A 14,449-nucleotide genomic window follows, 5' to 3' on the forward strand; every position below is an offset into this window, starting at 1 on the left:
AACTGGCCCGCCAACATCGAGTCTCCCTATCTCTGCTTCCGAAGCCTGGACCGAAGCAGCAGCAGGGGCAGCAAGAGCAGCAAGGGGCTGGCGCAGACGGGTTGAAGACAAGGGGCCTAGCGAACCGGACCACATTCAAACCAGAAACCAGACACCCAGACCAGCCAGCGAGTCGACAATGGAAGTAATGCGGGGAGGCGGTGCGGCGCCGCGATGCTTCTCTGATGCAGATGAGATGCAGCGGCCGGGGGTGTGTGGTGAGTGGTGAGCAGGATTGCCAATGGCAATCAGCAGACGGATGTGACAGGTCGAGCAGTCGATTGGAAGAAGAAAAGGGGCGACAACCACGGTTGATTGACGACGAATGGATGTCGGCAGCGGTTCGTTCAGCCGAATTGTAGCAGTAGGTAGCGTCGCAGTCGCAATTCGTCAGAGTAGATCGCCTCGAGGGTCGTTAGTCTCCTGATCCTATCTCAAGGCCGCGGCCTTATTCCATCGCGAAAAGGGACAGATGAAGAAGGTGAAGGGAAGTGAGCAATGTGTAAGTAGATTGTCAATCGCGACAGCGACAGCGGCGGCGGGGGCCAATGGTACAAGTATTTGACATGGAAGGCGACAGCCACGGATATTGGAGCAGCCATTTGGCTATGAACGTGGACGTGGAGTCGTGAGACGCACAGAAAACAACAAAAACAAAGCCGTAGTCGCAGGATCCCAGGGCATGAACAAGTCTGGGAGACCTGGTCTTGGGCATCCGACGACGACATCAGACGGGCAGACTTCGTCTGATTCTGCCCGAGTAGGTATGTCCTGCTAGAGCTAAGTCTAGCACGCACTCAGGGCCTTCGACGCTAATCTAGCGCAGGGCTCAGAAAGAGACAGAGACAGTCATGGAATACCTACGGCCTTCCTTTGGACCACCCGACGTCCACCAAACCTAAGGTGCCTTACCTAGGTAGGGTACCTAAGTCCGTGTCTACGCCCCGTAACCAACCGCCACGCGCCGTTGCGACTTACCAGCCAGCGGCTCTGGCAGCTCCCGCTTGACGAATGGATGTTGTGCGAGTCTGAACGCGCTTCTCGCTGTGATCCTATCCATGCATCCGTGGGTCAATCCGGTGTGCTGGCAACACACTAATTATACTAAGACCATCCACGTCTTCAGCGTGCACTCGAAAATGGGACCTTGCGTGGTCCACCACATCTTGGACAGGCAGGGCCAGGATAAACCTTCCACAGCACCTGGGCACTGGAGGCACAAGTGGGCATTTTGCTCGCTACGGTACCCGCAATACGTTTCTCAATCAAACTTGACCTTAAGACTCTTGAAGGATATTTGATGAGATGCGGAGACAGCGTCCGTGAGGTACGGTAAGGTACGGATACGCAATACGTATGACGACAAACCGAAAGAGGAAGTGAATAAACACTGAGAACAACCCTCCTAATCTTGGCAGACCGTCGCAGTACGAGATTCTTTCTTGCTGAGGCGCTCGGTTGACCGTTGCCCATGATGATACGGCAGGACTCAAACGCTCGCCAGCTTCAAGTCGATGGCCGGCAAAATCCTAGCCTCAGGGCGTTTGTCATTTTCAGCGCTGTGCTCTGTCTGACCGCCATTGTTTACTTTGGTATGCTTAAAGCTGTCTCGTTGCTGCAGCCATCGTAGGTCGGTGCGTCATTCCCACTGGACGGGCTTGCCGAAAGCAATATCTCTTCCGTCAGAGATGCAAACAATCATAGAGAATAGGTACGTAGCAGAGGAGAGAACCTGCCTTGAGGCCATCCGTACGAGAGCAATTAATTTTGACAGCGGCGCCTGGAGGGCCTGACGTTTCATTACCTTAACCAGTGGCCTGCTCGGGGCCCGGGCCTGGGCGCTCCCCTGCGGAGAAATAACCAGCCGAGAAAACTTCCAATCTACCTAGGTAGGTAGGTAGGTAGGTAGGTACAGCACCTTACCGTATACGGGGGACGTTGAAGTCGAAGGCCAGGCGAGGGCCGCGGCGCATCCAATGGCAGGATAAGTATAGATCGCGCGGCTCAGTCGCGTTCAACATTTCCGGTACCAACAGCCTCATCTCAGCTTCTAACGCGTTCGTCGGATCCACCCTGCCACCCATTGCCCAGTACCTTACCTTAGCCGCCGGCCCCCTCTGCAGCCTGCAGGCCTTGAATTGATCGTGCATCGGTCGTGTAAGAAACCGCAGCTGTGTGAGAAGTCGCAGCTGTTTATGTGCTAAAAGCACATTCGATCGCAAGACATACACAACGAATGCATATGTGAGAATGAGGCCGTGTTTCTGCCCAAGGTAATGCATTGCAACCTGGCACCGGCGCTTCGAAAATGCGCTTCGAAAACCAGAGGCGCCACGACAGTATAAGGTGCGTCGCGGAATCCCGCACACATGTCCCCGTGGACCAGCTGCCGATGGGGTTCCTGGGTAGGTACCTGAGGTTGATTCTGGGTCTTGAGCCTTGTTACGTAATCAATGGACTTCAGCAACTTGGAGACGTGGGTGCAAGTGTGATACCGCCTCACATCATGACACCAAACCTTGGCCTAAGGTAGCTTTATCTTGTCGAGCCAATTCGTTGCCCTGTGTCTTGAGTTTCTCCTATCGCCAGTCCCGTCTCTCAGTCACTTGGCGACGCCCCCGGGCTGCGACGGCGCATACCGGCTGCTCCATGTCCTCTCCTAGCTTCGGCTTCGGCCCCGACCCAGGGCCGTCTGATATGGTGCCGCCCTCTTTACATCCCTTCGCTGTCAGCGCCATGTTGGTATGTCCAAGTTCTTCAACTGCCACTGCTTGACCCCCCCGCTCATAATTAGCCAGGTTCTGTACACAAGCATTTATGTGCTTCCGCTTTACATCTCGTCGTCCAGTCGTCCCTCGCCAACTTTGTCCAGGGACGACCCGCGAGTGATTCGTACACGTGTCACTTCCGTTCTGTTTTCTACTGTCATCTGCTGCACCATCACTTACATCGTCTTGGCTCAACTTCCGGACGGCGTCCTGCCCATCTCTCCCCTCCACGCCATGGGCTACTGGCCAGTGGGCCTCGCGGAATCTGGCAGCGCTTTGCTTCTCACCTCCATTCTCTTCGCTGGCCCACTCTACGAAGCCCTTCTCATAGACGGACTCTGGGAGGATTGGAAAACTCTAGAGCCTCTTACGCATGTCTGGACCCGGTGGACCACTTGGCGCAACATTGTGATGGTGTGTCACCTCAACTTTCTGTATCCTTTCTTGCAATTTCATACTCACTTGGATCATAGGGACCTCTGACCGAGGAAATGCTGTTCCGATCTGCTTCAGTGCCGCTACTCTTGTGCGCTCATATGTCGTTAACTCAAACCATCTTTCTATCCCCTCTCATATTCGGCCTCGCCCATGTCCATCACTTCTACGAATTCCGCATCACCCACCCCAGAGTACCCCTAATCGCCGCCGTCGCTCGCTCAGTACTACAGTTCGCATACACTTCTCTGTTTGGTGGCTATGCCACATTCCTTTTTTTGCGATCCGGTAGTCTACTGGCCATCGTCTTGGTACATGCATTTTGCAACTCCATGGGCCTTCCCCGGTTCTGGGGATCTGTCGAGCCCCACTGGCATCTTCATGGACATTACACGCACGCAGACGCTCGGAAATGGACGGTATTCTACTATGTACTTTTGTTTACCGGGGCAGGTCTGTGGTGGAAAGGCCTCCTTACCCTCACGGAGAGTTCGTCAACCCTGGTTCCTGGCCGGTTTTGAGACCACCTATAAATACCAATTGAATCATGTCCTCATGTCCAAATCTAGCCCCGGTAAAGACCCAGGCATCGAGAAGTCATCGCTTCTTAATCTGCGCCGACGCAGAGAATCATGCTCTCGCCCTGTCCTGCCTCCGGTTTCGGCCTCTACTTCTCTTCGGGCCTCTGCTCGCAAATTCTGATCAATCTCCTTCCCTTTTGCCCTGCCTACTGGTGCATTCGTCTCTGCCAGTCCGTCCTCGGGCCCTCTAGTGTTCTTCTTCCGTGGCCAGAAACTAGGCAAAGCAATCTCCTGGAAACGGGGTTCTACGCATCGCTCGTCAAACCAGCGGTGCAGACGTGCTTCAATGAGCTGGGCGATTTTAGGCACATCCTGGAGCCTCGATCGGCTTCCTAGAAGGCTACGAATTGAGAGGTCAAGCCGGTAATCATCGAGAAAGTTGAACGTCATCATAGTAGGGGTCGACTGCGAAGGGTTGCTGGGAATGAAGGAGATCGAAAGAGTGCCGCTGAACCTGACGACAGAGACTGACAGTGCCACCGGCAGCACTGCACTTAGCTTCTTCGGATAATTGAGGAGAAGCTTCGTCTCGATGGCCATTGTCAGCATGTCGCTGAGATCCACATCCATCCGAGCTTGCAGCTTAGCTCCTTCCCTGCTGGCAGCGCTGGCATCGAGCGTCTTGCCATTTCCCACACTCAAACCATCCTCGTCCACCGGAATGATACGACAGTTGCTGAAGATGGGGAAGTCCTCCCCAAGGCTCAGCTCAGTAACACGGATCTCGTCCACGAAGTCGGGGCGAGATGTTCCATTAAGAGCCTTCGTGAGAGACGTAAGAATTGCGTCGTCGTGCTGGGCGTCGCTGCGTAACTGGGCAATGGTCTGGGCTATCAGGACGTTGAACCAGTCAAGGCTCTCCGGCTGATGGCTGTCCACATTGTAGTATGTTTTGCTCAAGATAGAGCCAATGGTCAAGTTAGGAGGATTCCGGAGTACGCTAGACTTCTTGCGATTGAGCGTCTGCTGGCCCTGCCGAGCGTTGGCCGTCCGCAGACTCAAAAGAGATCGCTTGTGGGCGAGTGTCCGGGATCGACGTTCCGTAGCTCTGAGCGAGGCCGTCACCTCAGGCGAGGGAGGATCACCAAAAATGAAGAATTTGATAAAGGCCGCTAGAACGATGACCACCGACAGCTGTCCCAGAATTAAGCCCTGGGTGAAGGAAAGTCTGGGAGAGCATTCGTATTGTCAGATCCGCTCTACATAATACTAACGTCTTTTCCTTGGAGAGAATTCGCTGGTTCGTGACTCACGCAGGTTCGGCTTTTGCCGGGCAGGTGTCTGTTGGTAGACTCGTCATAGTCGCAAGACAGCCAACAAACAAGCAGACTGTGGAGTGGCGTTGTTCTCGAGACAGCAGTATAGTTGCATTGAAGAAGAAAGAACCGGGAAATTCGGTTTGCTGTTTGTGCGAATATCCCAGGGCATGGATTGGATTATAGCGATGGCCACACCTACCTTAGGTAGGTACCTTAGGTATGGTAGAGAGTTGCAGTTCCTTCAGGTCTTCGGTAGGTGCCTACCTTACCTAGGTGTACTGCCTCAGGTCCCCTGAATCAAAGCCCCGCACTGTGGGTTTCACGGTCTATTACTGTCTCGACCATGCCTACCTCCCTACCTAAGGCACCACCGTGGCCGAGTAGGTAAGCTCATTGTGTGGCTCAATTGTGTGGCATGCGCCACGAAGCTATGGACGACGACACAAATCGAGGCGGGCATCCTATCCTTCATCACCTCCATCCCTTTGCCCAAACATCGACAATTTCGACGCCTCACTTCTTCCACGAGTTTATCGCAGCCAACACAGCCAAGATCTCTTCATCTGCCTCAACAATTAGCAGTGCTGTGGGCTCCGCATAGTTGCTCGCCTTCCTGCGTCGGACAGAGACACTACATACACATTCGCGACCTACCGAGCTTGTCTCGTGTTGTTGGCCAAGATGGACGTGGCTCAAGCAGTGGCCGGCTACGTATCACGCATGGTTTCATCAGCCGACCCTCTTTCGAACACACAGTCGGCCAAGATGAAGGTCCTACTACTGGACCGGGAAACCGTGCCTATCGTGTCCACCGCCATTACGCAATCTTCTCTGCTTAACCACGAAGTGTATTTAATCGACCGGATCGATAATCCCAGCAGAGAAAAGATGCGTCATCTTCGATGCTTATGTCTCGTACGGCCATCACCAGAATCTATCCAGCTGCTCATCGATGAACTGCGCGAGCCCAAATATGGCGAATACCACTTGTACTTCACCAACGTTGTGAAGAAATCATCGCTCGAAAGGCTTGCTGAGGCGGACGATCACGAGGTGGTCAAGCTAGTTCAGGAGCATTTTGCCGACTTCATTGTCATTAACCCGGACTTATTTTCTCTCGGACTCAGCCTTCCTCATCAACGCATTTGGGGGAGTGGCCCACACACCTGGAACCCGGACGCGCTTCAGCGAAGTGCGGATGGACTCGTTGCTCTACTGCTGGCGCTCAAGAAGAAGCCTTTGATTAGATATGCCAACACGAGCCCGCTCACTAAGAAGTTGGCAACGGAAGTCCGCTATCGCATCACCCAGGAAGAGCAGCTGTTCGATTTCAGAAAGGTGGACACCCCTCCCATTCTTCTGATCCTTGACCGTCGCGAGGATCCGGTCACGCCGCTACTTACCCAGTGGACGTATCAAGCCATGGTGCATCATCTCCTAGGCATCAACAACGGTAGAGTCGATTTGAGTGATGTTCCGGACATTCGGCCGGAGCTCAAGGAAATTGTTCTGTCTCAAGATCAAGACCCCTTCTTCAAGAAGAACATGTATCTCAACTTCGGCGACCTAGGTGGAAACATCAAGGACTACGTGGAACAGTACCAATCCAAAACGCAAAACAACGCCAACATCGAGTCCATATCTGATATGAAGCGTTTCATCGAGGAGTATCCGGAATTCCGAAAGCTGTCGGGCAATGTGAGCAAGCATGTTACCTTGGTCTCAGAGTTGAGCAGGCGGGTGGGCGCGGAAAATCTTCTCGAAGTCAGCGAGCTCGAGCAGAGCCTAGCATGCAATGATAACCATGCGGCCGACGTAAAGGTGTGTGCCAGAAAAGTTCCACGAACGACCATGATCCCGAGCAAGGTTGACTAACTGCTCTCTTGACAGAACATCCAAAAGCTCATCCAGTCCCCGAAGGTAACAAGTGACAGCAAGGTTGCCTTGGTTGCTCTGTACGCACTGCGATATGAGCGCAACCCGTCGAACTCTCTTCCGATGCTCATTGACCTTCTGGTGGCAGCTGGTGGGGTTTCGGTACGGCGAGCAGATCTCGTCCCGAAGTTAGTGTCTTATCAATCGTCTCTGCAGCAGTCACAGGCACAGACAGGCATCACAGACATATTCGAATCAGCGGGTATTTTTGGCTCAGCGGGCAATCGATTCAAGGGGCTTAAAGGTGTTGAGAATGTCTATACCCAGCACAGTCCCCTGATGGAGAGCACCTTACAAAATTTGATCCGGGGGAGACTCAAAGAACAACAATATCCATTTGTCGAGGGTGGCGGGACTACACGAGATAAGCCGCAGGACATAATTGTTTTCATGGTCGGAGGTGCAACATATGAAGAGGCCAAGATGGTTGCGACCATCAATGCAAGCACACCCGGTGTTCGACTGGTTTTGGGCGGCACAACCGTTCATAATGCTTCAACGTATCTCGAGGAAGTCGAAGATGCTGTGTCCTCATGGCCCGATTCGCAGAAAATGGGAACGAGACGGTAAAAGCATCGGGGACCGGACAGAGTTGGTTCCGCGAACTCCAGACAAATGGAAGCAAGCCTGTATCGATCTTTTTATGACACTTCTTCAATGACAATGGCTAATTGGCTGGATGCCTGCCAGTCGTGAATCAAAGTCCTGGCAGATGCTTGGAGGTTTGTTGATTGTCTGCTTTGCACGGCATATATAGATTGCAGATTGCATACTACTTATTAGCCACGCTGTGACCACAGTGTAGTTACGTAGGTAAGGTCGGGTAGCGCCACATCGCTATCGGTGTTTGTTGTCACCGACTGCCGGTCAAGGGGCTAGCAAGTTGGGGCCGAGCGCGGAAGGCGCAAGAAAAAAAAAAAGAAAAAAAAAAGGAAAAAAAAGAAAAAAGAGGGAGAGAGGGAAACAGACCAGACGAGGCTCGGCGCAAGTATGGCGATCGGGTGGCCGACGGTTTAATACCATCTCCTCACACACCTCTCTCCCGAATCATTTTGCTCTCCTCCTTTACTTTGAAGCTTTGGCTGCCCGCGTCGGATCTACATTGTTGGCTTCTTCCCCTGTCAACGAGACATGCGATCCCTTGCAGCGGCTCTGAGGCTTCGACGGCGCGGCTTCTGCGGCTCCGGATGTATGCAACGTCCAAATCCGTCCCGTAGTCAAGGCAGGCGGGGATTTGCTGCTGTGGCAGAGGGCACAAGGTCTGATCGTACTTAACAATCCGATTCGCAGTGCGCTAATACAAGGTCGCAGGCCTTTCGACGTTGTCGTCGTAGGAGGTGGTCATGCCGGCGCAGAAGCATGCGCCGCCGCCGCCAGAGCCGGCGCAAAGACGGCCCTGGTCACCCCGAAAATGGAGAATCTCGGCACCTGCTCTTGTAACCCTTCGTTCGGCGGTATTGGAAAGGGCATCATCTTGCGCGAGATCGATGCTCTGGATGGATTAGCCGGCAGAATCATTGACAAGGCTGGCATCCAGTTCAAGGTCCTGAACCGTTCAAAAGGCCGCGCCGTATGGGTAAGGATTTTCCATCATTTATGGTCGTCCTGGCGGGCTGCATGACTGATTCACCTCACAGGGCCCTCGGGCGCAAATCGACCGAAAACTTTACCAGAGATACATGAGAGAAGAGCTGGAAACGTATCCAAACTTGTCCGTTGTACTTGGCAGCGTCTCCGACATTGTGACAGATGTCACGCTTGATGCTACGAGCGCGGCGAAAAACAGGATTACCGGTGTACGTCTGGAGTCTGGCGAAGTCCTCCCTACCACCCAGGTCATCATCACAACCGGCACGTTCCTGAGCGGCGAGATACACATTGGTATGGAATGTTACCCGGCAGGTCGCATCGGAGAGGATGCCTCGTATGGTCTGAGCAAGTCGCTCAAGGACGCGGGCTTTAGCCTAGGAAGGCTGAAGACGGGCACACCGCCTCGCATTGCCAAGGACAGTATCAACTACTCAATATTGGAAGAACAACCAGGGGACGATCCACCCCTACCCTTCAGCTTTTTGAACAGTCAGGTCGCTGTGCAGGATCAGATGCTCTGCTACATCACTTACACGAATGAAACAACACACGCAATTGTCCGCGAAAATCTGGACAAAACAATACACATTCGGGAAACCATCAGGGGTCCCAGATACTGCCCATCCTTGGAAGCCAAGATTGTCCGCTTCTCTGACAAGGAAAGGCACATCGTGTGGCTGGAGCCCGAGGGTTTTGACAGCGACGTGATTTATCCTAACGGCCTATCGATGACTGTCCCGCCTGAAGCTCAAGAACAGATCCTTCGCTCAATTAGGGGCTTGGAGCGCTCTGTCATGACGCAACCAGGATACGGTGTCGAATATGATTACATTGATCCCCGGAGCCTAAAGTCTACTCTGGAGACAAAGAACATTGCCGGCTTGTACCTGGCAGGCCAGATTAACGGCACTACAGGTTACGAGGAGGCGGCAGGGCAAGGCATTGTCGCTGGCATCAATGCTGGCCGAGCTGCTCAGGGTCTTTCACCAGGCTCTATTTCGAGAGCAGACGGTTACATCGGTGTTATGATTGATGATCTGATCACCAAGGGCGTCACAGAGCCATACAGAATGTTCACATCGCGAAGTGAATACAGGCTGGCGTCTAGGGCGGACAACGCAGATTTGAGGTTGACTAAACAAGGACGCGAATGGGGAGTCGTCACAGACAAGCGTTGGAGCTCCTTCTCTCACGAGAAACAGCAGATGGATGAACTGATGTCTCTGCTCAGGAGAACATCAAAAGCGCCCCAAGATTGGATTCGTGCAGGTTTTCCTTTCAGCAAAATATCTGAATATCGCGACGCTGCTGACATGCTCCTGTTGCGAAACGTCACGATGGACCAAGTTGCCGCTGTTGTCCCTGGGATCGGTGACTTCGCTGAGAACATCAAGTCTCGGGTTCATATTGAGGCCATGTACACACCCTGGGTAAAGAGGCAGGTCAGTGAGCGCAGAGTCCTCAGCCATGATGACAAGGTACATCTCTCATCAGTCGATTACGATGAGGTCCCAGGACTGGCTACGGCGGAAAAGAATGTGCTGAAGGCCATCAGGCCCGAGACTCTGGCTCAAGCTAGGAGGCTAGAAGGCATCACCCCTGCTGGGTGCATCCGATTGGTTTCCTACATCAAGAATCAGGTCCGCATCAAACGAGCGGAGCGCTTGGCAAAGCAGACCGGACAGTTCAAGTTAGAGAACCCGAGGGCTTCCATGCCTCAACTGCCTTGAAGAGGTATGGTGGAAGCCCTCTCACGAATATGAATAGTCATGAATAAACGATTCTGAGCAGTGGTTTCTTTTATTGGAAGCGACCACATTCTCTCCAGTGTCCGGGCAGAGGTGCCCACCAATGACTAGCCCCGTTATATCGATTCTTGATTTTTCCCACCCATAACGCCGTTTTGCATGCATACATAAGATACCATACTCGCTGCGTCGAATGAGTGTACCTAAGTGTGAAGGCATCCCTGGAATTTCTTGGGGTCCATCGTGGTGTTCTTCACGGCCGAAGCTGTCCGGGTCACAGCGGGAGCGCTTATTGATATTTCCGTCTCTTCCAGGCCTTCGTATATGCCTCAGCCCTATGAGCCCTATGCTGGCTTATCCTTGGGGGCGGAAAGGATCTTGACTGCGTCCTTGCTGAAGACGTAACTAGCCCCGCTCCAGACTGTCGTGGTCGCCACAATGTATCTAGCCGTGGTGTAAGTAGTGATACGGGGGTTTGCCCAAGCTTCCGACAACTTACTGTAGAACGGTCAGTGGGGTAGAAAGGTCGTAGGTGAGGACTGGCGCGGCCGTCGTCAGGCCCACCAGGGCAAGTTGCAGGAACGTATTGTATTTGCTGATGGTCGTCGGACGAACTTCGGCCGAGGGCAAAGAGAAGTCCCAGTACCGCGCGAAGGTCTTCGGGGGTGGGAGGGAGATCCAGCGATAGTAGATGGCGGATATCGCAAGACCGACATCGCGGCCTAGAATGATGGCGGCGAGCCAAACTATTTGGGCAGAGCAAAGTCAGCTGTTTCCGTCGTTGATTTCCCCTCCACATCCCACCTTTTCTGGCTTTGTCATGGCCGCTCGTTTTTGTCCCTCTCTCCGAATATCCGTCAAACTGGGATAAACTGACCTGGTAGAGAGCCTTGGGCAGCTAAGCACACCGTCAAGACGGTCATCAGAGTCTTGTCGGCCATAGGATCGATGACGGTGCCTACTACCGTCTGAAGGTTCCATCGGCGGGCGATCCAACCATCAAGTAGATCGGTGATGCCCGCATAGGCAAAGAGACCCAGGGCCCAGGCATGCTGATCGTGCAATATGAAGTAGCCAACGAAGGGTGCGGCTACGAGTCGCGATAACGTAAGAATATTCGGGATGGTATAAATATCTTCATGGAGATTCTTTGGGAACGCAGGGATTTTAGACGCGATTTTGGACGAGGTCATCGCACTGCTGCAAGACGTTGTTAGTCAGGTAGTTCGCTCCAACCGTTGGTACCGAAACAAGAAGCCGTTGCAGCTCAGCGAGACTCCATGCACATGTCCAAAAACATACCTTGTACTCTTCCCATCGCTTCGAGATGTGTAGGGCGCAAGTGGCCATGGGCGCTGTTGAAGCTGAATTGCCTTGGTCGGAAGAGGAGCCGTCAGCTTGGTGTCTGGCCGCCACGCTGGTGACGAGCATGCGACGGGCCATCTACTGAGTCGTTGACCACAATGCGTCAGGGCCGTTCGACCACCAAGCCTGAGCATTACCATATTTGATTCCGGAACTCGACGTCGGCCAGTCGCCAGCTACGGTGCGGTCCGTTGCGAAGGGCACGCTCAGTCCCGAACTTACTCGACGACGGGGACTTTCGTTTTAGCTGCGCAAGGTTCCTAAGCAAGGCTTTACAATTGGCCAGGCTCATGCCAGTAGCGGGGCACACGCTAGGAAGTGCGCCACTTCAGTACCGAGGTTTGGTTGCATGACGATTTTGGATTTATCATTTTGGTCACTGTAACTACAACTGTGACTATAGCAACAGCTCCATCCAGCCGTTCTCTTCAGAGGCTTCTGAACAAGAGAGCATTTATAAACGCTCGACGGCAAAAACGGCGCGCGCCACTGTATCTGTAAACTGTTTTTGCCCCATTCCTACTGCTTTTATGCGCCACAAACATCTTCATTCTCCGCGCAACGCCGCCTCGTCTTCCACTACTTCACGACTCTCGAGGCACACTCCATGTCTGCTTCCGCGAAGTCTTTTTCATCATCGCATAAACCTCCACAGGCGCGCCGAAACCACCAGCACTTACGCCAGTCACGAGTCGTCCTGCTTCGGTTTCCTCAGTTCCACACTCTTCCAATTTCTCGGCGGAAGTATTGTAAGATTCCTTTGCCGTTTGAGAAGTCACGCCCCGCAACATTTGGCACACTGTCGTTCAAGGGCGATCGCCCTAGGCCCCGTTCAGGGCGACTTGTTCCTCTGCACTTTCAAGTTGCCATTTCCTCACAGATCGGACTACTGTCAGTGGCAGGTGTCACCAGTTCTCAAGTCCTATTCATGGCGTTGCTCCCGCTTGGCCACGCAGAGTTTCCTTGAGACATGTATTGATTTTGATCATCCTCCAGTTGGTCGAATGAGTTCCAATCCCGAGAAATCCCGTCGAAGGTGATGTTTGGTGCAGACCTGTCGCCGCCCAAGCCGGATTCGGAGTGTACGTTTCTTGGAGACTGAGCAGGGAAAGCCTCGTGTGATGTCATATCGGTAACCCGCTGTGGCTGCTGCGAGTAGAGCATGCTGGACATATAATTACCCCCCATGGATCTTGCCGGATCGGGCACAGCAGGCAAGCTACCCGTCAGGCTCATGTCCGGCCCTGATGTGGGCTCGTATGCCGTGGAATGACGACGGGGGTGATGCTGAGGTTCCAAGGCTATTGTCCGTGATAAGTCGGGGCCCAAACCTGCGCCAGAGGCATATCTATTTGGTCGGCCCATATTGTCGTAGTACGGGTGGTGTTGTGGTTGCGCGTAGCCAACGTTGCCTACAGACCCAGGCACCGCACTCAAATACTGTGGCATGTAGGATGCTTGTCCAAATTGGGTACCCATGCCACCCATGTGGTGAAGGGAAGGGACGGACATGGCGCGCGACATGCTCTGGTGGTGACTATTGACGGGATACGGATGGGCGAAAAGACCACCGCCGTGAGGTGCTCTCGAGTCATCCATTTCTACCTCGTCGATAGGTGCCCTGAAATTTTGAGACATGATCAGTTCGCCTCGAGGGATGATGGTCGACAATTGGTGGTCTTTAGATGGCGTCAGAAGCTTGCCCTCGGTCACATCTTCCACGTTGTAGTAGGAAACCAGGTGATGTGGAACGCCCTGGTAGGTGACGCTGATGGTTTTTTTCACCAGCCCGTTCTCTTTGAAAGGATACGAGTCAACCAATGAACCGATCAACGCCCTCTCGGCGTCTTTCGTCGGGGTTGAACCATCACCCATACCAGGCATGTTGGCAGCAGCCCCGTTGACACTTCCTTGTCGTGAGGCCACATCACTGGGTTTGGTAACTCCGGTCGTCTTTTTGTTCCTCTTCATGGCACGCTTTTTTTCGCCGGGGGGGAAAGGCCTGTCGAGCTCGCGGTAAATCAAGAAATTGCCTAGGATGCGACTGGGGCTCCAAGCAACGCCGTCGGTCCAGCGCTTGATGCCGGACGAGTGCTCCTCGTAAATGAAGACATTTCCGCTTTTGATAAGGTCCTGTCTTTCACGGTCGTGAGGCCTACGGGGAACGTGCTGCAAAGCACTGCTGAGACAAGCTTCGAATAGCACCAAAGCGTCCAAGGTAGATGCGACGTGTCCTACGAACGTAGGGTTTAGCGGAACGTTGGAATTCGCCATTTTGGCCTCCGGCAGCGTCGAGTCTAATTGTGTGTAAGTTCTCGGTTTCCAACGTTGTCCAAGTAAACAGAGCAGAGTAGAGTTGCGCCACTTACCAACAGAGTACGCGAAGTGCGATGGAGTGAGTAACGAAGTTGCGGTCGTTGCCGTTGCCGTCGCGGTGGGCATATGATGCTGCGCGTTGAAGAACTGATTCTAAAAGGACGGTAGACCAAGATGGTGATGATGATGGTGCAGACTGTGTGGGATATAGTCTGACCAAGATATGTCTTAATGTGTCAAGACTAAGTAAGGTTCGAAAAAAAGACGGTTGGGAGAGGGAGGGTGGGAAAGAGGGGAGGTTATGAAAGGCACTTGATGGGTAAGGTGAATACGATGAAGTGTGTGGAGCTGGAACTGGGAAAGAGTCGGTTCTTGGTTCGGTGTGCGCTGGTCGTCACATCCAGGTCACAGTA

General features: G+C 53.3%; 4 protein-coding genes across 4 annotated transcripts; 2 read left to right on the top strand and 2 right to left on the bottom strand.

Moving 5' to 3' along the window:
- Window positions 1-2,688: 2,688 nt before the first annotated feature.
- On the top strand, window positions 2,689-3,763 carry CGCA056_v006671 (putative CAAX prenyl protease 2; the record flags this gene model as incomplete). Its single annotated transcript, XM_037321920.1, has 3 exons — window positions 2,689-2,781; window positions 2,838-3,221; window positions 3,281-3,763. The coding sequence occupies 3 exons, from the start codon at window positions 2,689-2,691 to the stop codon at window positions 3,761-3,763; spliced, it is 960 nt and encodes a 319-aa protein (XP_037180345.1).
- A 146-nt stretch (window positions 3,764-3,909) lies between these two features.
- MMM1 (Maintenance of mitochondrial morphology protein 1) lies at window positions 3,910-5,123 on the bottom strand (the record flags this gene model as incomplete). Its single annotated transcript, XM_037321921.1, has 3 exons — window positions 3,910-3,912; window positions 3,974-4,991; window positions 5,077-5,123. 3 exons carry the CDS (start codon window positions 5,121-5,123, stop codon window positions 3,910-3,912), a joined length of 1,068 nt encoding a protein of 355 aa, XP_037180342.1.
- A 640-nt stretch (window positions 5,124-5,763) lies between these two features.
- Window positions 5,764-10,337, top strand: MTO1 (Mitochondrial translation optimization protein 1; the record flags this gene model as incomplete). Its single annotated transcript, XM_037321922.1, has 4 exons — window positions 5,764-6,903; window positions 6,973-7,583; window positions 8,329-8,593; window positions 8,655-10,337. 4 exons carry the CDS (start codon window positions 5,764-5,766, stop codon window positions 10,335-10,337), a joined length of 3,699 nt encoding a protein of 1,232 aa, XP_037180343.1.
- A 362-nt stretch (window positions 10,338-10,699) lies between these two features.
- Window positions 10,700-11,798, bottom strand: CGCA056_v006674 (putative cardiolipin synthase; the record flags this gene model as incomplete). The annotated part of the gene is made up of 4 exons (XM_037321923.1): window positions 10,700-10,799; window positions 10,855-11,101; window positions 11,233-11,503; window positions 11,658-11,798. 4 exons carry the CDS (start codon window positions 11,796-11,798, stop codon window positions 10,700-10,702), a joined length of 759 nt encoding a protein of 252 aa, XP_037180348.1.
- Window positions 11,799-14,449: the final 2,651 nt, after the last annotated feature.

Source organism: Colletotrichum aenigma (assembly GCF_013390185.1).
Source record: "Colletotrichum aenigma strain Cg56 chromosome Unknown KSG_Cg56_contig04, whole genome shotgun sequence".
NCBI lineage: Eukaryota > Fungi > Ascomycota > Sordariomycetes > Glomerellales > Glomerellaceae > Colletotrichum > Colletotrichum aenigma.